Source organism: Desmodus rotundus, chromosome 5, assembly GCF_022682495.2.
Source record: "Desmodus rotundus isolate HL8 chromosome 5, HLdesRot8A.1, whole genome shotgun sequence".
NCBI classification, from domain to species: Eukaryota; Metazoa; Chordata; class Mammalia; order Chiroptera; family Phyllostomidae; genus Desmodus; species Desmodus rotundus.
In genome coordinates this window covers 154,088,965-154,111,378 of record NC_071391.1, presented here as the reverse complement: position 1 = coordinate 154,111,378, position 22,414 = coordinate 154,088,965, and the positions used below count along the sequence as shown (strand labels likewise).

The following is a 22,414-nucleotide window of genomic DNA, read 5'->3' as shown; positions in this document are numbered from 1 at the left end:
TGGCATGCCTGTGAGGAGCCGTGAACCCCAATACCCATATAAACCCTTGGATGAGCCCTAGAGACAAAGCCACCTCAGGGTGGGCCCACGACTTTTGAAATGGGGACTGAGTGGTGTGGGGGAAAGGAAGGAGAAAATCCAGATTCCCAAACAAGTTTCATCTTACTCGTGTTCCCGGAAACGCCTGCGGTCGTATTCATCAAAGATGGGGCGCCAGGCGTAGATGTTGATGACGGCCACAGCGCCCGTGACGAGCAGCATGAGTGTGAGCTTGACCATGTGGCTGACCTGCACGAGCATGATGGTGGCGATGAGGGACAGCACAGCGACATAGTTGTAATACTTGGGGTTCTCTGTGCAGCCGTCCTCCGTCTCCATCCCTGCAGTGCCGTTGTTGGGTCCCGTGTAGGACTGGAGGCAGCTCAGCTGGAGACCAGGACCAGGAGGAGAACACAGGGTCAGGGGACAGAGGACACTGGTCAGAGAAGGCTGTCATGGCAGCGTGCGCCACGCTGCCACTTCCCGCAGCTCCCTCAGAAACACCGAGAAGGACGGGGAAATTTACCAAGGAATAACAGTACAATTGTTAGTCATTCCTCCTAAGACCTATGCCTTTTAATGTTCACAAAAATTCTTGAGTATTTTCAGTATTGCCACCATTGCAGAGAAAACTCGGGCTGGGCTCGCCCAAAGTAGCACAGTCGGCAAGTGGTTAAGCCAGAGCGGTATCCAGTCTCCAGGTTTCAGATCCAGGGCGCCCTGGCCCACACGCATCCCACTGTTAAAGAGGGACCGTTGGGGCGGCCAGTCACCATGCCTCACAGCTCCACTGATGGCAGCCAGTCTCTGCCGTGTCTGGAGCTGGCCACTGGTCCCACTGCTGAGGAGGTGTGGTCAGCAGGAAGTGCGTCCGTGAACAACGAAGCCTACTCTTTGTAACCTTCACCCATTGGCACTTGGCTGGCTCTGGGGGAGCTCTCAGCATGGGATTCTAGCGTGTGAAAGTCTCCCTAACTCCCAGGGTTTTCACCCTCCACGAGTGACAAGATCTCCAGGTGTCCTGCACTGTGTCCATGACCCGTTAAACAGTGGTCCCCAGATCTGGGCACCAGCCTTCAGGTGTGTTCTGACATGCAAAGGGCGTGGGGCTTTTCTGTGGGCACCAGGCAGCCCAGGGGCGTGTTAGGTGCTGGAGCTCCCAGTTCCACTCCAGTGGGCCCAGCGCTGTGCTCCTATACTGCTGCCACAATGCGTCTCCGTGCTGAGTTCTTTCCTGGCTTAGGTTGTTAAAGTAAATAAAGCAAATAATGTAACACCATCACACTGGAAAAAAGTGGGGCTTTTTATAAAGAGCGTCTGTCGTGCGTACTACCAAAATGGGCAGGAGCTGTGACTGACAGGAGAGCATGAATGACAGCTCCCAGCACCCCGTTCTCCGTGATCACTGGTGGCTCCGAATCAACAGCGCTCAGCTTCCAACTGCTTTCCCTTCTCCCCGAGAAAGCATCTGGCCACCCCCTCTCGGGACCCACAGTTTCCACAAATGAAGGACAGCAGAGAAGAGCACCGTGTCTGCCTCCAGCCACCTGGGCTCTGTGCAGCCACCTTCCCCACTGCCCCAGCCCTAGGAAGGGCTGACCATACTTGGATGGAGGGAGGCTGCTCAGGACTGCTCCTGCAGTGGAAGAGGGTTACCTCCCTTGGTGCTTATGGATACCTCACCTATTCACCTTGTAGGCGATGCTTAAGACACACAGAAGCTTACACATACTGTATCCCTGGGCAAGTAGTGATACATGGACGAGGAAAACACAGGACTGGGATTTAGACCTTCAACTCTTGACTGTCACTCACTGGCTGTGTGACTAAAAACAAGTGAATTAACCTCTCTGAGCATTAGTTCTCCATATGAAACTACATTTAATAATGCTGAGCTGTTGGGATTGTTATAAAGATTAAGTGATGAATGTAAACTGGCTGGAAAGTAAAAATAAATCCAACACAACAGATTGAGGCGGAGCACGTAAAGTGCCTAGCACAGGATCTGGCACATGGCGTCAGGTTCCCGAACTCTGGGAAAGCGGAGTTGGGGAAACAGGTCAAGGGTCTCAGAGGTCTCCTGGGGAGAAGACCCCCTCTGGCCAGAGAGATCGGTTTAGAAACCTAATGCCACTCCAAACCTGTGCCTCTTGGTGGAGGAATGCTTTGAGAAGCTGCCTCTGCTGGCCAATGTGGAGGCCTTTTTCCAGCAAGAAGGACAGCAGGAACTCACCATGTCCACAGCATTGGCCATAACCAGAATGAAGATGGCCAGCATGGCCCAGGTGTTCCTGGCCCAGCGCGTCCGGTCGATCCAAGTCGAGAAGGCCACAAGCTTCTTAGGAAAGGCCTACAAGGAATGGGGTTTCGAGGGCATGAGCCTTTTCTCCTGGGCACCCATGGCTCCTGTGCTTCCCAGAAACATAGAAAGTGGTGTTTTACATATGCATCAATCAGAGCTGACAGTATGGCAGAGTGGAGAAGGGAGCGCAGGAATCCTGGTGTTCTCTGTCACTCCTACGTGACATACTTATAAAATGTCACGGCTTCCAGATAGCAGAACCCTTTCCACAGAAGACCCAGGGCCAGCCCAGGAGGTAGGTAGCACCAACCAGCCGCAGCCTGCTCCTGATCACCACATGACAAGGCCAAAACAGAAGAATTCTGAGGGCCAGCCAGCTGTGCCTGGCTATTCCTGCTTTCTCCAGTCAGTACACCTAAATCTTGCATCACCCGGCAAGCCGCCAGCCAGATTAACACTGCTTTTGCCTTGTCATTCTGATCAAAAATTCTGCATGGTACCCCAGTGCTTACAGAAATAAGTCCTAATCCTTTCGTCTGGGTTTCAAGGTCCTTCGCAGTCGGGGCCAACCCTCCGGCTGGGCCTCCACTGCCCTTCTAAACAGGCTCTCATTTCTCTAGACTGACACACCCATTGTGAGCCAACGTCAGCCCCCAGAGCCCGCACAGAGTGGGTGCTCAGTGGATGTCAACGAGTGAATGAATGGATGGGTGGGTCATCCTGAACCGTCCTAAGAGATGCTCTGTAATTCATTTGTAAGGATTTGATAGGACGCAGAACTCCGTCAATACCTACTTTCACAGGGAGTAACGCTCACTTCCGGAGGGCTTCTAAGTCAAAAAGAAAAGTGCTTCTCACCTGGGGAAAGATGGCAGCCAGGGAACAGATCGTCAAGACCAGAAGCAGAACCTCCCCCACCACAAAGGTCACATAGTTTGTCATTAGCCTGTAACAGGGAGAAGGCAATTAATTAGGAAGAGGACCTGAAAGACTAGTGAGATTGAGGGAGGGGCTAGGCAAGTGAGGTGAGGAGATGGAAGGCAGGCCCTGGACAGAGGCACAGGCCTGCACCCGAAAAACTGCAACTAGGGGCCTGCCCGCTGACTGCAGGACCTGGGAGTGTGCGACCCTCCCGAGCTGTGACTGTTGCCCAGAGAAGGATGCACTTGCAGATGCCCCGGGGGTGGGGGGACTCGTAGGGAGGTGCATACTGCCCCGTTGCTACGATGGAAGGAGGGAGTAAGCAGCAGCTCCCTGTACTGCCAGGCACTGCTCACAACTATCCTCAGAACTGCACAGAGCTTTACAGTTGACAAGGTCCTCCCGCATCCACCTTAGCCGGTGAACTCCAAGAAACTCTGTCTCCGAATCCCTCCTTCTCACACCTGTTCTCATGTGATTTCACTCCAGCCAGGTTCTTGCCAAGAGCCCTGGAAACCTCCGTGTTGCTAATCCAGTGCCTGATTCTCCGGCACCTTGTACCCCTCCTCAGGCTGCCCCTGAAGGCCCACCCTGTCAGTGAGGCCTGCTCTGACACCCTATATGAGAATGCAAGCAACCCAAAATTCCGCTCACCACAGTGGCCTGTCTCCCTCACTTGACTTCTCCAGGACGCTCTTCCCTGTCTGCCTACACGTTTTGATCACTTGTTACGTTTCTCTTCCCCGTCTGGAAAGTAGGTTCCACTAGGGCGGGGTTTTGTGTGCCCGTTCACTGCTGCATCCCTAGACCTTAGCCCCGGGCACGAAGCAGACAGTATGTGGCTTGTAGGCCGACAACCCCAGACAGTACGAGGCTCTTTCGCATTCCCCAAACTAACTGGAACAGGGCTCCACACCCGCTACTTTCCGATGGGGGAAATCCCTGGGCAGGAGCAAGCTACTGATTGGCTCAGGTAGGGAGGGAAGGCGGGAGCTGTTCTTCCATTGGGCATCAGCAGTTAACGACTCCAGAACACACCCCCTACCCCAGGGACGTGCTGCTGTGTTAGCGCTACCAGTCTTGCCCAGAGCCTAAAATCTGTCCTTACTAAGAAGAGCCAAGACTCAGCCTTGGTGACTGAAGTTGAGAAGTGTCCCCAGCCTCTCTGTATCCCAGAACACCTCAGGCCCAGCTAGTGGAGGTCTCCAACCCCCTAGATCCTCTGACCCTCGGCCTTCTCAGCCCTGGTCTGATCCCCACTTTGATGCTGGTGCTACCCCAGAACCCCGAGAGCAGAGAGAAGGGTGTGGGGGCAAGGAACAGAGAAGGTCTGTGCCCCTACATCAGGCTCTGAGGTGCCCATGTCCCTTACGCCTCTGGCCCAGGAAGCTCATCGCCTCTCACCTCCCAGACAAGCCTCTGGGCCCTGCAGTGCCCCTCCCTCACCAGGGGTCGATGAGTATCTCCACCAGGGCTGTGCAGAGCAGGACCACGCAGGAGCAGCTGAAGGCAGCCCCACTCTGCTTTTCCTTCTCCACTGAGTAGCGGGTCTCCATCTCAGGGTCCATGAACCGCATGGAGAGGAGGAAGGTGTTTCTCTTCTTCACGCTGCAGTGGAAACAAGGCCCGTGAAACACAAATGACACACCTGCCTCAGCCCGTCAGGAAGGGGCCACAGTCAACCGATGAAGGCCCCGAGCCAGGGCCCGACAGGGCACATGCTGAGGAGCACGGGGTCAGGCCATGTGCGCCCGGGGCCACTTACACCTGGGCAGACTCCCGCTCAAGCAGGGCCTCGTTGAGTAGCTGGTTTAGTTCGTGCTCGTCTTCGGAGGCGTCCACCACTCGATCAGCCAGGTCCTGAAGGCGCAGCCTCCGGCGAGGGTTGGGGAACGAGGGGTTGTCGGCCTACAAGGCAGTGCAGTGCGGCAGAGCTCAGGGGGCAGGCGGGGTGGAGATGGGGAAGGCATGGACTCAGGTGCCACACTCCTGAGGGCTGATCCTTGGCTCCAGTTTCCAGGGCAAGTCTTCCCAGTGCGCCTATGCAGCTCCCTCCCGCTTGGGTCTGGACCCAGAGCCACAGTCCTTTCTGGTTTCCCTGGGACACCAGGTCCCAGGCCCTGTGGCCCCTAACAGAAACCCCGCAGCGGTCACCCACTAATGGCAGCATTGCAGGGGAGCGGTCACCTGGCTCCCACACAGGAGACCTGGGACTGGTGATGACTGAACTTCTGCTACAAGGCTGGGGGTGTCACAGCCACACACATCAGCATCCACAGGGATGTGTGTGACCCCCAAACCTAGCACTTGCGGTTCATTCGGAGGAGGAAGTGGTGGGAGAGAAGGGAATGTCCTTGTCCCTAGTGGGGTGGTGGGGCTGGGGTGCCCACTGCCATCTTTATTCCCGGGCACAAAGGAAAAGCATTAACTCCAGAAACGTGAATCCAGACTGACCACGCAGCCGTCACTCCAAACAAGCTCCGAGACTGGGCATGTGGAGGGCCTGTGCGGGCCCTGCGTGCACCTGGGAGCCAGGACCAAGATTCCAGTCTTGAGCTCAGGGCCCCCGCAGTTTGACCCCGTGTAATCCACTCCTCCCCAGCCCCAATTTCCTTCTCTGTGAAATGAGCAGATGGTCTGTCCCAGCACCGAGGACCTCTGTCCCTGAGGCACATCCTGTGACACTGGCTATGTAGAGAAAAACCACAGCATGCTAAAATTCTGCATCCGTGTCAGGGAGTTACATCGGATCTTATGTCCACTTTCTGTCAAGAGATCACGGCCGGGAACAATGACTGAATGTTGTGGGGCTCAGGAAAAACCCCGTTTCCTCACAGCCCTGTCTCCCTTCTTGTCCTCCAGCACCTGCTGTCAAGGGACCGAGTCAGCTCCGAGCCCTGCAGTGACACAGCAGCCTCGGTGAGGCAGACTTGGTCTCTGAGCAGTTGCCCCCATCAGTGACTCCATCGGGAAGCTTAGTAACGGCCTTAGTAATGGCCAGACCCTGGATGCGTGCCCAGGTGGACCCTGGCCTCGGGGACACGGCATGTTAATTCCTTTAGAAATCCCACATGTGGGCATGAGACCTGTGGAGTGCGGACCTAGCCAGAGGGGAGCTCAGCCCTGAAGTCTCACTTCCAAAACCACCGTGGGTCCTGTAGGAGTGTCCATCTCACTGCCCTCATAGCTACAGGACTCTGGGACAGCAGGGCTAGGCAAGGCCTCGGAGGTGAGCACCTCTTTCAACGTCACCCCCCACTCCAGGAGACGTGGGGCGGGGGTCTGGGGGAGGTGACCTGCTAGGGTTACACTGCTAAACAGGAGCAGAGCCCAGGCTGGGGGCCAGCTTCCCTGCTCTGAGCACAGGACCCTTACTGTGGCAGTGTCTGCCTCCCCACCCACATCCCGGCCCTCAGCCCCGCACGTACCGGGGCGTCCTGCTCCTCCGGCTCCTCCAGCGTGGAACCGCTGGTGTGAATGCTCCCGTTGGGCTCCTTGGTCTCAATGAGGGCAGGGGAGCTGGGCTTTGAGGAAGGTGGCGCTCCATTTGGCAGGGCCTGCAGTGGGAAGGAGTGGCCATCTGGGACCCCAGACACTGCCAGCTGCCCACCCCCGTCCTGTGGTTCATCTACTCTCAGTCTGGAATCTCCTCACTAGAGTTCAGAAGTCTCGTAGGCTTGGAAATTGCACTACTCAATTCCCCCTTTAGAACATTAATTTTTAAATGCTGTAATTTTCTAGTATTAATTTCTAGTACTAAAATTGAGTATTCCCATTCCTACTTTAATTTTTAAAAAAACTTTAAAGATTTTATTTATTTTCAGAGAGAGGGGAAGGGAGGGAGATAACAATGCGTGAGAGAAGCATCAGTCATTTGCCTCTCGCACGCCCCCAGATGGGGAGCTAGCCACAACCCAGACACATGCCCTGACTGGGAACTGAGCCAGTGACCTTTCGGTTTGCAGGGCGGCACTCGATCCACTGAGCCACACCAAGTAGGGCCCCATTCCTACTTCTAAAACAGTATTTTTCCTTGACAGAATAAGTTAAACACAGTCACACAGGGCAATCACTCATTCATTCATTCATCCATTCATTCATTCATCCATTCATTCATTCACTTAATAAGTACGGAGCACCTACTATGTGACAGGAACTGATCTAACTCCTGGGGACACAGACCAAACTCCCTGACCTCGAGAGCACACATGCCAGTGAGGAAAGGCCGACAGCAAGACACGTACACAAGTAAAGTTTTAATCCCATGTGACCTCAGTGCGTGAGGAGAGCACGAGCAAGCTCTGGAGAAAGTCAGTCAGAAAGGGGGGGCATGGCGATGGTGAGGGGTGCGACTATCAAGAGCAGGTTGGGGAGACCTGAAGGAACAAATCGAGCAGCCGTCTAGGGGTGGGGGTTCCAGGAAGAGGGAGCAGCTGGAGCAAAGGCCCTGGAACCGGCGTGCACCTGGAGTACCTGAGCAACAGCCCCATGGCCGGCCTGCCGGGCAGGTGAGTGAGGGGGCAGGACAGTGAGGGCCTGGGGGTGGGGGGGGCTGTCCCTCTGAGACGGGAGACCAGTGGAGGGTTCTGGGCACGGGAGTGACGTGGCTTCGTTTAACACTTCATTAGGGTCACCTTGACTGCTGGGCTGAGAAAGGAGAGGGGGTGGGGGCAAGGGCAGGAGCAGGGCGACTGGTTGGGGTTCGACCACAGGAATCCCCACAAGGCAACAGTGGCTGGGACGGAGGCGGGAGCCACGGGCTGTGGGGGTGGGAGGGTAAAGCTCTGAGTTGCAAGAAGGGCCAACAGAACTTGCTCGTGGGTGGTAGAGGAAGGGTCAAGGTGTGTTCAAAGCTTTGTCTGAGCTGTTGGAGGATGGTGTAGCCACTGCCTGAGATGAGGAGGGCGGAGGCGGGGAGAGGCGGGGGCGCTCAGCTTTGCACCTGCCAGCTGAGTGCAGGGAGCCCGGCTGGGCCGTGACCCAAACTTGGGAGTTGTGGGGGGCATTTCCGACGCCGAGACTGGCGAGACTGACGGGTTAGTGCAGGTGGGAGACACCTGCTCATTCTCTCCTCCTCCTCGGTCACCTCCCTCAACTACACCCCACGGAGAGAGTTCTGCAACCGGAACGGTGTGCGTGCCTGTGACTGCAGAACAGCCACTCTGGTCACTTCTCTTCTCCCTGTCACCCTCCCTGTGTCGCTTACACGGCGTCACTGCTGTGACAGCAGAGCGGGCCCAGCGATGTGAACCTCGCCTCTTCCCCGTCCGCCGTTACCTGCAGACCCCCCCAAACCATGGAGAAGCCAACCACCCACGTGAGCTCCTGGGAGTCGCGGCAGGCTGTCTCCGTCCCCACACACGGCGCTGGGGTGAAGACGGTGGGAATCGGCCCACCACGCGGGCAGGCAGGGGTGCCCGATAGGTATCTGGCCAACGCCACGTGTGACAGCGAGCTCGCTTCTCTCACAGCGAAGAGCCCCTAGCAATCAGAGAGGGCACGCTCTCAGGGAGCATGTGAGTGTGCCCATCTCCGAAGAAGACCACCTGGCTAACAGCCACACTGCAAGCGTCCAGCCTTCCTCGTGATCAGAGACGGAGGATTAAAACCGTGAAATGCCACGGCTTCCGCCTTCACACGCATAGAGACTAACACTGAGAGGAGAGGCCGGCTGGGGTGTTGGAGGAGGGGACAGTGGTCCCCCTCTGCTCCAGGACCAGTCCCAGCCCACGGCCTCCCTGCCCTCTGCTCAGTGCTCCCTCCCTCGGCGCCCACGTCACCCTGGTGGCTTCAGCTGCTTCCTCCACGCAGGGGGCCCTCAGCTGCTCTCCTGAGCGCCACCGACACACCTTGGGGGGCAGGACACAGGGCTGTCACCCGATTTCCCACTTGCCAGGAAAGACAGGCACTGTCCGCCCCATATGCCGGCTTGCCCTCCGTAAGGAGGCTCCCTCTGGTCCCCTGCTCCGTGGGACTCCGTCTGGGCTCGCGCACGCCCTGCCGACTCCTCTGCACCGGCTCCTGTAGCCCCTCCTGCCCGCCCCCCAGGGCGGGGGTGCTGGGACTCACCGAGCCATTGAGGCCGTTTTGGGTGGCGCTTTTCTTCACCTCTGGCTTGGACGCGATGATGAGGTAGGTTTCGATGCCCTTCTCCTCCAGGTAATCGCAGCGGCTGCCGCCCTCGCCGGGCTCCACGTCGAACTCCCCCTTCAGGCAGTCCATGGTGCTCTGGGAGATGTGCACGCGCCTGCGCGGTGCAGGAGGCCTCAGCAGAGCCCGTGGGCGGGGCCACGTGGGGGGGGGGGGGCGGTGCGCCCCGGGAGCAGACACTAGGAAGGCCTGGGTGGGCAGTGGGCACCTGCCCCTCGTCTCTCAGCCTCAGTGTGGGACAGGATAGAGTTCTGTCCTCGCAGGCCGCTGACGGCACCGAATGAGAGCAGGGAATACAGAGGTCTGCCTGAACCCCGAAGCCAGAGGGTCCGATTATTACCCATCCGGCAGGATCCTCAGTTGCAGAACCTGCTTGCAGAGGGCAACAAGCCCATTTCTGGGGAGTCACCACTCAGGGAAAGACTCGCGGCTGCCCTTGAGGGGAGCTCCCTGACCCACGTGGGGAAGGCACCACCGTGTCCCCAGCCCGTCCTCCCTGAGGGCAGGCCCTGGCCTGGCCAACTCTATACCAGAGCTCAGGTGCACGGTGAGCACACACCACCACCTCCAGGCCTGCTGGGGACCGTCACTAGTGATACCGTCCTTTGGGGAGATTGGGCATACAAATGTGATGACATCAGAGCCCGGGCCGCCCCACAGTGAGTAAAGGGGACCAGAGGACAGGTGGCTGCAGAGGTCCAGGCAGGAGACGCCACAGCCAACCTCATACCAAGGAGGAAGGCACCCCCAGGAGGACACTGCTACTGGGGGGAAGGGGTCCTTCTCTAAGGCCCTGTGTCCCTTGTTTGGGCCACAGCCCTGAGAGGTGAATGGGATGTCCCCTCCCTCACCTGCCCACTGCCCACCCCTCACCTGACCACGGAAGGAACACTCACCCGGGGACGCCACCAGCCTCCATCTTGTTGGCCACAGTGACATCGGTAGACCACACGTCATACTGCCAACGCTTCTGGCCCAGGACGCCCCCCAGCACAGTGCCCGTGTGCACCCCCACACGCATGTCTACCCCGGTCTTCGTCTTCTCCCGCACATACCTGCCAGGCACACAGGAAGGAGGAGGGGTTGGGGCATGCCTGCCACAAGGTGCCAGCCCCCCGGCCCTGCAGGAGGGACCCCACGCAGGCTTTCTTCCCCTCTGGGCCAAGGGGGCCAGCTGGGAGCCCCCGGCTTTCTGCCTGCCTTCGCGCTGAGCACGCAGAGTGACCGCCCCGGCCCTCTTCCCCTGAGGGACCTCCAGGCACTCTCTTCTCATCGCCCGTTTGTTAATCATGCAGGTGACATTCCACTGAGCATCCAGGCTGTGCCCGGCACTGTGCTAGGTGCTGCGTGTGCCAAGGGCACCGCTCCTTGCCGGGCACTCCAGGAAGAGACAAACAGGATCAGCACTTCGACAGGGACCTGACGAGTGGAGATGAGTCTCTAATCCTGAATGACCACCTCTGGCGAAGGCAGCCTTTGCTTCCAGGCCACTGCTGGAGGGAGCGCCCACCGGAGGCCTTGAGGGGATAGCAGGGACCACCACGGGCGAGGGTCTCCAAGCAGTGCGGGCCGGGCCATGGAGAAGGTGAGGGGAGGCAGAGCTCACCATCCCCATGGCCCCTGGGGCTGGAGGTAGGACCTGTGGCTGGGAGCTCGGAGGCCAGGGTTCCAGCTCGTCACGGTCACCCCATACATCCCACCCCATACATCCGGGGACCTCAGTAGCCACATCCCTGCCGTACACTGGCTTTCTACTCCAGGAGACGGGCATGGTGATCCCTGCGCCAGCCTGCCTTGGGGGTCATAGTGTGAAAACACCGAGAGAAGAGGTGGGCAACGCCCGGGAGGAACGGCCCGCAAAGGTGAGGTGCTGTGTGAGCCCCGTACAACTGCGACTTCGAGGAGAAAAACAGTGGGGACTGCGGCTGGAAAAGCACCTCTCAGAGGCTGTGGAGTCTTATCGCTCCTCTCAGCTGTCTGGAAGCTCAGTCACCACGCAGCTTCCCAGAGCTGGGGACCAAGTGACCTGCCAGCCTAATCTATGTCCCAGGTAGCATCACCACCTCCTGCGTGTTGCACCTGAACAGATCCCTGTAAGAGGGCCTGGGGGGCCTGGGCCACCATGACAGATCTGCACAGATGGCCTGCTTCTCCCATGGGGCCAGGCATCCACTCCCTCACAGGGGCCCCACACTCACGAGATGGCTTCCACCATGGCGAGCCCCATGAGGATGGAGCAGACGGCATGGTCCTCCCGGTAGTCCGGCAGGCCGCAGATACAGTAGTAACAGTCACCCAGGATCTTAATCCGCAGCTGGTGGTATTTCTGAAAGTGCAAGGCACGGGCTGTGACCACAGGCTCCCCCTCAGTGGGGAGGCGTGACGCGGAGAGCCAAGGCGGGGCGGGTGGGAGGAGTCCCCGGGAGCCGGGCACAGGCCGCGAGGGCACTCACAGCCGCCAGCTTGTCGAAGCGGGCGAAGAGCTCATTGAGCAGCTTCACGAGCTCCTGGGCGCTGCAGGTCGAAGACAGCTGGGTGAAGCCCACGATGTCCGCGAAGAGGATGCTGCAGAGGAGGGAGGCCACCGCGGTGAGGCTCGGGCCACACTCTTGATGCCACAGCCAGCTCCACTCCCAACCCACGGCAGCCAGGGTCATCGGGGGCAGCAGGTCTTGCTCAAGCCCCAGAGCAGTCTCTGGCACCTTGGTGGGTGAATCTGGGGCTCTAGCATTTGGCTTATCCTTGTGGACTTCCTTCTACGGGGCCCCCTCCCCGTGCTGCCTCACTCCAGCCCCAGGATGAAGGCATCTCCCTGGCAGGGGCATGGCTCCAAGCCCCAGTGTTGCCCTGAACGTCTGGGCGGCCTCATGGATGTCACTTCCCAGCCCTGGGTGATGCTGGTGCAGCGACGGGGTTGGACCGCAGAGCCTAAACCACGCCGCAGCCCCCATGCCGTCACTGGGGCTCACACTGTAGGGGTGGCCTTGCTTCTGGTCCAGGGGGAGACCCTCAGATCTTCAGTGCTTGCTGACCCCACAGAGCCCTACCCTGTCCTGCTCTTGGAGCCCATGCCCGGGGCCGGCGCACCTGACGTTCTCATGGCGGTACATGTACATGGTGTTGAACTGCTGCTGGTCCTTCTGGCTCTCGTCCTTCTTCATGTCCTTTAGCATCTCGTCGGCCACGTGCTTGGGCAGGATGGAAAGCATAAGGTTCTCCTGTGGGGGGCAGGGGTGGGGACAGGGTTAGTGGGGAACACGGGATCTGACCTGTGATCTTCCAGGGGCAGGTTCAGATACTTCCGGGAGGAAACACTGGTCCTGGCCACAGATGTCAGCCCGGAACCCACTGCCCCCACCCCCACAGGGGTGCAGAGCACAGACCCCGCATTTGGAAGCAGCCGAAGGCCCAGGACAGGCATCTCCTCACACTGAGCAGGCTCAGGTTGTGCCCCGAGCACCTTCAAGAGTACTGACGGGAGTCGGGAGCCCAGGAAGGAGTCCCAGCTTGGCTCTGTGCCACCGAGGCTTCCTCCGGTCACAGGACGTGGGACAGGCCCTCTGTGGGCCCTGCCCTCCTCTGCTCCTGCACTGTGCACTCTGAGTCTCGAGACTCATGGCGGGAGCACCCAGATGTGGAGGCTCTACTTTCCTCTGGGTGGGCAGACACAGGTCCCCAAGGATTGATCTGGTGTTGAACCCCCGTCTCCCCACCAGGCAGAGGGCTGGGGCCTCAGCTCCCAATAGAAACCAGATCTGTTATAGGGCAGCCCCTCCCCATTCCCCCAGGACGGTCTGCAGAACAGAGCGGTGGAGAGAGCTCTCAGGTGGGGAAGGAGCTGAGCCTCCAGGGGGATCTTCAAAGCCGGAGACCCAGCACAGCCAGCTCTCACAGTGGCCTCGGGGCAGAGCTGCTGGGGTCCCCAGGGGAGAAGGGCAGCAGGAGGCAGCAGTGAGCATGGTGACTGGGGCAGGAACCTCTGGCTCCCAGTCAGGTCGAGTGAGGTGCTCCATGCCCCGGCCACAGTCCCAGGGTCCCTGAAAACAAGCCAGGCCCCCTCGGGAGTGGCCTGTGCTGCCTCCTCCCAGGAGGACCCGGGCTCCAAGACTGTCAGCCAGAGCAGGACAAAGGCAACAGCGGAAACGTCCAGAACAGTGCGGACGCCCAGAACACAGGCCTGGAGCCTCGCTTTGTGGGCAGGGTGTGGGGAACTGCCACTTTTTGCATTATATACATTTCCGTAACTTTTTTCAAGAGCATAAACGAACTGAAAGCATAAAGTCATCAGAAAAACCAGAAAGAAGCCGTGGTTGTAAAGTAGGGCCACCGGCTGTGGTTTACGGAAAGCTACAGCCAACCTTCAGGTGTTGGGCAGGCGGAGTCCACCTGAAGTCACTGTGGAAAAGCAGGTTTTAAACAAGGAGGAGGTGCACACAGAAGGAAGGACGAGCAGTGTGACATGGGAAAGGAGCAAACAAGGCAGCTGCCAAGGGACTCAACAGGAAAGAACTTTCTACAAGGTGGAAGCCAAAGGGAGGAAAGTGACCAAGTGGGCAGTGAAGGAGGGGTCGCCCCCACCCCTGCCAGCTGCCCTGCAGGGCCAGACCATGTCACAACTGCAGGATTTTTGTAACAGCCACACTGCCCCTCCTCCTCTTCAGTTCACCTTCTCCATGGCTTCTGACCCACCTCTGAGCTGTGTCACCCCTGTGCCCAGCACCCGTGGGTGGCTCTCTACCCACAACTCTTCAACAGAGCACCCAAGGCCCTTCTAACTGTACCACCGACCTGACCTGCCTTTCTGGTCCCATGTTCCTCCTGCTCTCCTCCCCGGCCCTCCCCACACCCCCTCAGTGTGGACAGGCCCTTCCTCACCTCCCCACCCACACCCTCTGACAACCACCTCGCTCTCGTGCCACCCCCGCCCTGCCCAGGTGTGCGCATCCCCCCTCCTCACCTACGCCCACTTTACTGGCGTGTCTCTCGGTGTGGACATTCTCTGCCCGTACATGGCAGAGACCCTAAACCCTTTCCTGGATCCCTTTCAGGAGTGTGGGATGTCAGCTACGGGCCTTCCAGAAGAATGCTCATCTACACACAGAGGACCCCTGACTTCCATTCTCAGGGTCCGGGTTAAAGGCCCCAACGTCACACACGTGTTCTTGGAGGGGAAGGAGGCCGAGATCCCGGTGCACTTGTCCCCTGGGTACTGCAGGGGTTGCAGGGGTGGAGGGGAGGGCCCACCAGGGTAGCCGAGCCTCGCAGGAGCCCAGAGCCGCGGGATGTGCCTTGGTCTCCACAGCATTAAGGCAGAGCCCACTCTTCCCAAAATAGCAGTTGCTCTAAGTTTTGGGAGTCCTAAGACTGTTCTAAGCCTCTGACCCATTAATGGCTCTTCTGGGAATTTGTCCAACAGAAATACTCCAAAAGAAGTAAAAAGATACATGTGCAAGAGGAGCTTCGTGGCAGCATGACTTATGCTTGTGGAAAAATACTGCAAGTGGCCCAAGTGGCCAGCAAATGGTTCATCAAAGTGTGACAGGCCCTTTGGAGGAAGATTGCGCAACCTGAAAGCTAATCTTGACCTCACTGACCTGAGCCTGGAATACAGGATGGAACTCAGGAGGGTAAATGTAGCGATCTCTACTCAAGTCCCACAAATCAACTTGCAGAGAACAGAATGGGAGAGGCACAGAGTATCAAGACCGGAGATAAAATAGTCTAATAACCATTTAAGATGCTACTAGACCTTAAATAAATTCACAGCATGAAGTGGCACCCCAGCAGGCAAGGCCCTTGGTCTGTAACAGAAGGGTTCTGAACGAGGAGGTGGCAGACCCGCTGGCTGCTTCCCGCCAAGGACACAGAGCACCTGGGCCTTGGTCAGGGACCCGCCACGCGGTGCAGAGCCTGAGGCCGGGCGGCTGAGGCCTGGAAAGCATCACAGACAAGTCTTCAAGTCTGAGGGCAGCTGCTGTATGGAACAGGGGTGAGCCTTGCTCTGGAGGCCCCATGAGAGAAAGCTGCTGGGGAACAGACTGTGGCTTCCAGAGGAGGAATTTGCTAAAAGTCAGCACAGTTCAAACAAAGCCTGTGCTGCCCTGACAGGCGGTGGCCTCGGATCCCGCCACAGGGTGCGTGAGAAGGCCACAGGAGGGAGTCACCACAGGGTGGCAGGCTGGCCCACAGCACGGGGTTCCAGCCCAGCGCCCCAGGTCACGCTGGGCTCCACGAGAGGAAGAGGGCGGGTACTCTGCTTCTCCAGCCTCTGCTGGCCCCACAGGCTTTGATGGTTATCCTACCCTGACCCTCCCTGGGAAAAGGACCAAGCGAGGTCTAAAAGAGGAAGAAAGCCTGAAAGCCTCCCGTGGGCTCTCTGGGTGGAAGAAAAACTGCCCAGACCCTGGGGAGAAGCCCTCCAGGCCTGCCAGGGGGGTGAGCAGACCCGGGGCAGGGTGGGAGACTGGTTGTGGCAGGGGGTGGGGGGCAGGGTGCTCGGCCGCCTGGTCCCCTGGGTTGGGAGCCCCTCATCGGTGGACAGCTACTTGCTGAGCCCTCCCTCCTGAGCACTGTGAGGCCCGGGCCAGGACAGTGTCAGCGTGGCCACAGCCAGGCCCTGGGAAGGAAGCAATCAAGCCCCTTCTCAGCCATGACTCACGCCAGGCTCAGGACTGGGCCCGAGGAAGGAGGCCCTCCCTGTTCCCAGGGGCCCCCGGGCTGTTGCAGCCGACACGCTGGGGAGGTGTTTGGGAGTTAGTTACAGCCCAGGGGCCACAGGGATTTGGGGAAAGGAGCTTGGCTGACGAGCAGCTAAGTTTCCACAGCACCCTTGTAAAAGGGGCAGAGGGAAGGAGACAGGCGCCAGCAGTGCCCAGGTGGCCGTGCGTGTGGTGTGTCCATGTGAGGTCTGCCTGTCTGAGGGTGTACGTCCTACACGTGTGTTGTATGTACATGTACACACACAAACCCATGTCACCACAAGCTCTCACAGGCTGGGAGCACACTCACAGCTGACCCACAAACATCTCCTCCGGTCCTGATTTATCCAGATTCTTGGGAGCTTCCAGGCCACTTGGAAGCCGTAAGGTCACTGGACCCCACCAGACGCCCACCCTGGCCTGACCCTCTGAGCAGAGGAGGCAGCAGGAGGAGGGCTATGAAGAGGAGGAAGGCCGGGCCCACCAGCCCTGGGGGACCAGGGCCCCAACAGTCACAGCACGCGAGACCTGGCAACTCCAGGGCTGCCGCCTGTCTCTGGGGCAGGCAGGCGCCATGCAGACTAGGGGACCACACAACTTCAGTCACTCAGAGGACAGTCACTGGCCATCCGCGCAAGTCCTTGAGCTAGATGCTGGGGAGGTCAAAGGTAGACATCGCTCCCTAGAGCTCGGTTGGCGGGGCAGTCAAGTCGCAGCGGAGTGGCCGGTGTCGGGGCCATGCCATGCTGTCTTCAGGCACAGCCTGCAGGGGTGCAGAGGAGGGGGACTCGGCGGGACTCAAAAGCCAGCGCTCTTTCAACAGAACCTTCCGACATGACCGCAGGCTCCGGGCCAAGGTGCCCAGAGTGTCGCAGGCTGGTGGGCTCCGAGAGGGAGCAGTCACCCCCAGGCCACGTCCTCGTGGGCAGCCGAAATCCCACAGACCCAGGGTGGGCCCAGCGCTCGCATGCTGATGAAGAGGGGACAGTGAATACGTGAGACTTCTGGTCACCTGCCTGGACTCCTGCGCCATCTCCAGAGGTGGGGCAAGGTGAACGCAAGCTCAAGAGACAGCCCTCTGGGCTCAAAGAAAGTCGCGTGTGCAGTAGCTGAGCCCTCCCCAAGAGTGCTCCGCCCGCGATCCCTAGAGGTTTGGCGAGTTAATGAGCTGTCAGCCAGGAGCCGAGGCCCAAGGGGCAAGCCGTCCGCCTCCAGAACAGCACTAACAGATCTTTGCACAATCACGGGAACGTCCTAGAATCCACACTGTACAATATGGTAGCCACCAGCCACATGCGGCTACTGAGCACATGCACTGCCGCTAATGCAAAGGAGGAACTGATTTTTCGGGTTTACGTTTTAGCTGATGTAAATAGCCACATAAGACTAGGGGCTCCACGTCTGACACTGCATCAGTTAAGCTCAGCTCGTGAGCTGACACAGACAGACAGCGGCTGCCTGGAGGGGCTGGGTGTCGAGAAGGATGCTGTGGTCGCACCTGTCATCGGCGGGAAAGGACGGGCTCTACTGTCTGTAGTGGAAGCGCACGCCTGCTTCTGTCCTTGACCCGGGGCAGCACCTCCATCTGCCCCAGAAATGGGGCCCGGGCAAGTAAAACAGACAAAATTGCCACCTGTGAGGCTAGGGTGGTTTGGCTTCACTCTCTCTGCCTCGCCCCCCTGGGCGGTAAATCTCGCCAGAGCTGCTTCCAAAGGCTACTCCCACCTTCCCTTCCTCTCCACCTACCCCACAAGGCCCCCCGGCCAGCCCAGCCCCGAACCACTTTCTGGTGGGTCCCTGATTCCAGTCCTTCCCCACCTGAGGGACAAAGGACAGTCCTCCGATGAGGACTTCGTCTCCACGTCATCACTCTCCGGCATCCACCCCCAGCCTCACTCCTCACTCACCCCACCTCCGCCTCCCCCTCTGTTTTCCCACCACACATTTGCCGGGTGCCCTCTCATCTTGAAAAACCACCTGAGAATCCACATCCATCACGTTCTTTTTAAATCCAGCTCCAAACACGCTTCTGAGAGTCTCCGCAGCTCGGCCACTGACGGTCCCTCCTTCCTCTGCCTTCCCTCAGCCTGTTCACACCCTCCCTGCATTCTGCACGGACCCACCTCTCCCAGGCTGTATGTTTAACTGGGGCACAGGACTGTGGCTTATCCATGTGGACAGATCGTCTGGGTTCTACTGTCCCATGCTTTTGCCAATTTGGGTACATCGTCATATTCCCCACCATGCCGGCCAGGACACACAGGGGACCGGCTGACAGGCTGAGGCTGTTGCTACAGAAACTGGCATTTCTACTGGGTGCTTCTCTCTGTGCATCTGTTGGCTGGCTTCTGGGAAGGCCCTGGGGGCAGAAGAGAGGGCAGGACAGGGCTGGGACTCCTGTATGGCCCTGCTAGTGACATCACCTGTCGCCCTTGGGTGGAAGCAGTCAAAGTGCACCTGAGGTCGCCAACTTTCACTGAGCTCCTCAGTGTGCTGCTGCTGAGGCGCTGTCCTGCAGGGAGGGGCACACAGCCTCGTGGGGGTTTTGGGGGTCGGTGTGGGAGGTCTGCAGATGCGGGCCCTCCAACCCGTCAGGCAGGCGCACAAAACAAGCTCCAGTCCACCCGCCCTGCCGTAGGTCCTGCTGGCTCTGCCTTCAAAACATATCCAGACTCTCCCTCCCCCATCACCCCCTCCATCACGGCCTGAACCACTGCCCCTCTCACTGCGCTACCGCTCCCACACATGCACGGCTCCTCACTGGTCTCCCCGCTTCCACCATTGTCTTCCCTCCCCCAGCAGCCGGACTGATCCGTTTAAAAGCTACAACCTTCCGCTGGCTCCCACCTCCTACAGGGCAGAGCCAAGGTCCTTACAAGGCGCTGTAGGGTCAGGCCGCCATCACCGCTTCGCTTCCCCCCTCTCTCTCATCCCCTCACTTCTGCTCCCCTGCACTGGCCACCTTGTCCTGTGATCACACCCCAGGGCCTTTGCACGTACTGCTCATCTCTCTGACGCTGCATGGCTCGCACCCTTGCTGCCTTCAGGTCTTGCTCAGATCTCACCTTCTCAGAAGGCCTTCTCTGGCCACATGATATCAATAGTGACCTCCCTTCACGCCAGCACGCCCTATGCTCCGTCCCCTGCTTCGCCCTTCCTACCCCCTAACACAGCTCATCCTCACCCGTTCAGTGTCTGTCCCCACCACGAGGAGCTGTTCTGCTCACCACAGCTGCATCCCAGTGCCGAGAAGAGAGCCCTAACTTCCTGTGGCACAAAGGCTCTCAGACACTGACAACCTTATTCTGACAAAGAAACGGGCTCAAAGGGCATAAGGAATTGGCTCAAGGTCACGTGGCAAGTGAGTGGCGGAGCTCAGATGCGGATGCAACCCTCCTCTGGGCCCTGTGAGTCAGGTCTTCCCGTTTTCCAAGGCAGGCAGCAATACAAGACTTCCCATAGACTGTCCAACAGTTTTTAAATGTTTTTTTAAAGATTTCATTTATTTTTAGAAAGAGGGGAAGGGAGGAAGAAAGAGAGGAAGAGAAATATTAATCCATTGCCTCTCATATGCACCCCAACTACTGGGGGCTGAGCCCAAAACCCAGGCATGTGCCCTGATTGGGAATTGAACTGGCGACCTTTTGCTTTGCAGGACGACGCCCAACCAACTGAGCCATACCAACGTCAGGGCTAAAGTGTTGTTGTTGTTGTTTTAATGATTTTATTTACTTACTTTTAGGGGGAAGGGAGGAAGAAAGAGAGGGAGAGAAACCTGTGAGAGATGCATTGATCAGTTACCTCTCTCACGCCCCCTACAGGGGGGATCTGGCCTGCAACCCAGGTTTGTGCCCTGACTGGGAATCGAACCGGCCGCCTTTCTATTTGCAGGCCAGTGCTCTATCCACTAGCCACATCAGCCAGGGCTAGAATGTCCAAATTTTTTAAGTTATAGGAATTTTTAAAACTCCGAGCAGGTCAAACAAAACAGACACCCATAGTCCAGGCGCGGCCCAGGCGCTGCTCACCGGATTCTCCCAGTTAGAGCTCCGGAATGGGAGCGCTCCCCAGGAAGGAGGGAGGGAGTGCCGGCTCCCCCGCCGGGTTTGCTGTGATGATTAAATGAGATTTCCCAGGAAAACTCAGCCCAGAGCTGCGCACAAAGTGAGCGCTCAATAAACTACCCCTAAACCCACCTTCATCCTTATAGCCCCGCAAAGGCGGGGATGTGTCGGAACCGTGGCCCCGACGTCACAGACAGCGGGCTCTACAACTGCTTGGGGAGAACAGTGTGGCTGGAGGCCCGCCAACGACGGCCAGGACCCCCGTGCGAGGCCACTCAGCCCCTGCTCTGGCCGCCAGCTCTCTGCCAGGGCCACCACGCCCGAGTGTGTGGGCTCATTGTCTGCCTGCCTCTTCACCAAATCCTGGAATGTCAGGATGAAGGACTTCCTGTGAAATCTGGGAGGCGAGTATCAGAACCAAGAGAAGCACTAATGCCTACTTCACGCCATGAGAAATTCACCTTCTGGCTTCTCTCCAACCAAGGCTAAAATAAAAACTAAAAACTGATTCTGTGAAGAAGACAGTAAGTATCTTTCCAGGCTGATGTGGGGGCTGTGGGGTCCCTCTGTGGTTCCCGTCCAGGGCATGGCGGGGCGGGGGTCTGCTCTCTCAGACGGTGCGCCGGCCAGGCCACCAGCAACAATAAGAGGCGAGTACGAGGCAGAGCTGCTGTGGATCGGGGTGGGGGGCACCCCCTCCCACTCCAGCCTCCTCTTCCCACCTCACTGGCTCCCCAGGACAGCCCCAACCTCACCATCGCCTAGGCAACAGCGGGCACTTTGAGGGTTGGCACCAGAAGCCCAGTGCCAGGCCAGAAGGGAGCTGACTCCCTTCTCTCTCCCCCCAACTCCCTCTGCCCTCCCAACCTCCCCAAGAAGAGGGTCCAAGGGCAAGACTGCTCTACGCCTCATCCTCTCAGCTCAAGGTCTGGGAGGGTCAGCCAGGGAGGCTCGGGCACAGGTCAGAGACTCGGAAAGACGAGAAACCGAAGCTGAGCCCACGAAATGGTAGCATTCCAGGGTCCCACGCTCTGGGGGTCCCAGGACACGAGTCCGACTCACACAGCCACGGGCTGGTTCTTCCCTGAGACCTGCTCAGGAGCAGGCCCCTCTCCCAGGGAAAGACTCCGGCACAAAGGAGAAATGCCACCCCTGGTCAGAGGTGGCCCTGGGTTCAAACAGGGGAGACAGAGTGGAGCGGCTGTTCCTGCATGTGTCCCCTGCCCCCAGGAATCAAAAAGACAGCAACCCAGTGTCCCCCTCACCCATCCTCCAGGACACCATGAATGAAGAGGACCTGGCCCACTGGTCCCCACTGGGAACTCGGGAACGGCCAATGATGCGCTGACCTAGGACCCTGCACAGTCAGCCCTGAGCTCTTCCCCACGTGCCGGCCACAGCCTCCTCGCCCAGGGAGGGTGGGGACCGAGGTCACCCCCTCTTCCTTGAATGAGGACAAGGCTGTCTGACCTCACCCAACATGGTCTGAAGGAAGTACAGGCCTCGACAAGACCCCCATCACCCCTCCGTCCTCACTCACATCCTCCTTCAACCGCATCTCACTCCCTGGGAAGTAGTTCTGCACACGTGACTCAGAGAGGCTGACAGTTCTGTGGTTGGGACCTGGTGCCAGGTGTGCACCGGGTGGGTTTCCTGGGTGCCTGCTGTTGCCAGGTGGTGGGCAAGATGCTTAGCAACCCTCAAGGTCCCCAGCTCAACTGTGGAGTATGGCCACGTGGAATAACAGAAAACAACTCCACCTCCTTCCTCCGGGCCCCCTGCTCCACCCTGACACACCTGAGGAGCGGGACCTGAAGTCCACCTTGGCAGCCCCGTGTCCCAGCTAAATGCCATCGGACAGCCTAGAGCTGGATGGGTGCCCGGCTCCGAGGGGCCAGCCCCCCCCCACCAAGGAGGGGCCGAGCCCAGGAGGTTAGGCACCAGAGTTCATGGGGGTCTGAGCCTGGTCCCACTTCTCTCCATCACCCACACATGGCTTCACCGAGATGCGCCCTTCGGTGAGATGGACATGCCCGCCCTGGTGACAAAGCAGAGGGCATCCTGTGCACGAAGGCCCAGGGCACCGTCCCAGGGGACAAGGGGCCAGCGGTCACCCATCCGGGAGTTGCCTGCTATTAGCAGTGGCTTGGTCACTTTCCCAAAGGATGGCGCGACCTCCCAGGTGACCAAAACAAAGGGAATGGAATCAGAGGAACCAGGATGGGACCCGACACCAGCTC

At 58.7% G+C, this 22,414-nt stretch overlaps 1 protein-coding gene across 3 annotated transcripts in view; it reads right to left on the bottom strand.

Annotated features, from left to right (window-relative positions):
* The window catches only part of ADCY3 (adenylate cyclase 3), a 60,164-nt gene that overhangs the window by 6,896 nt on the left and 30,854 nt on the right, over positions 1 to 22,414 (bottom strand). For all 3 annotated transcript variants that reach the window (XM_045189211.3, XM_024552518.4, XM_045189212.3), the window contains 11 exons: positions 12,500 to 12,630; positions 11,866 to 11,977; positions 11,611 to 11,738; positions 10,309 to 10,467; positions 9,332 to 9,509; positions 6,691 to 6,819; positions 5,028 to 5,170; positions 4,709 to 4,870; positions 3,200 to 3,287; positions 2,273 to 2,389; positions 167 to 426 (listed from right to left, as the gene is read on the bottom strand). In XM_045189211.3, coding sequence (XP_045045146.2) covers positions 167 to 426; positions 2,273 to 2,389; positions 3,200 to 3,287; positions 4,709 to 4,870; positions 5,028 to 5,170; positions 6,691 to 6,819; positions 9,332 to 9,509; positions 10,309 to 10,467; positions 11,611 to 11,738; positions 11,866 to 11,977; positions 12,500 to 12,630 — 1,607 coding nt within the window. The remainder of the gene's footprint in view (positions 1 to 166; positions 427 to 2,272; positions 2,390 to 3,199; positions 3,288 to 4,708; positions 4,871 to 5,027; positions 5,171 to 6,690; positions 6,820 to 9,331; positions 9,510 to 10,308; positions 10,468 to 11,610; positions 11,739 to 11,865; positions 11,978 to 12,499; positions 12,631 to 22,414) is intronic.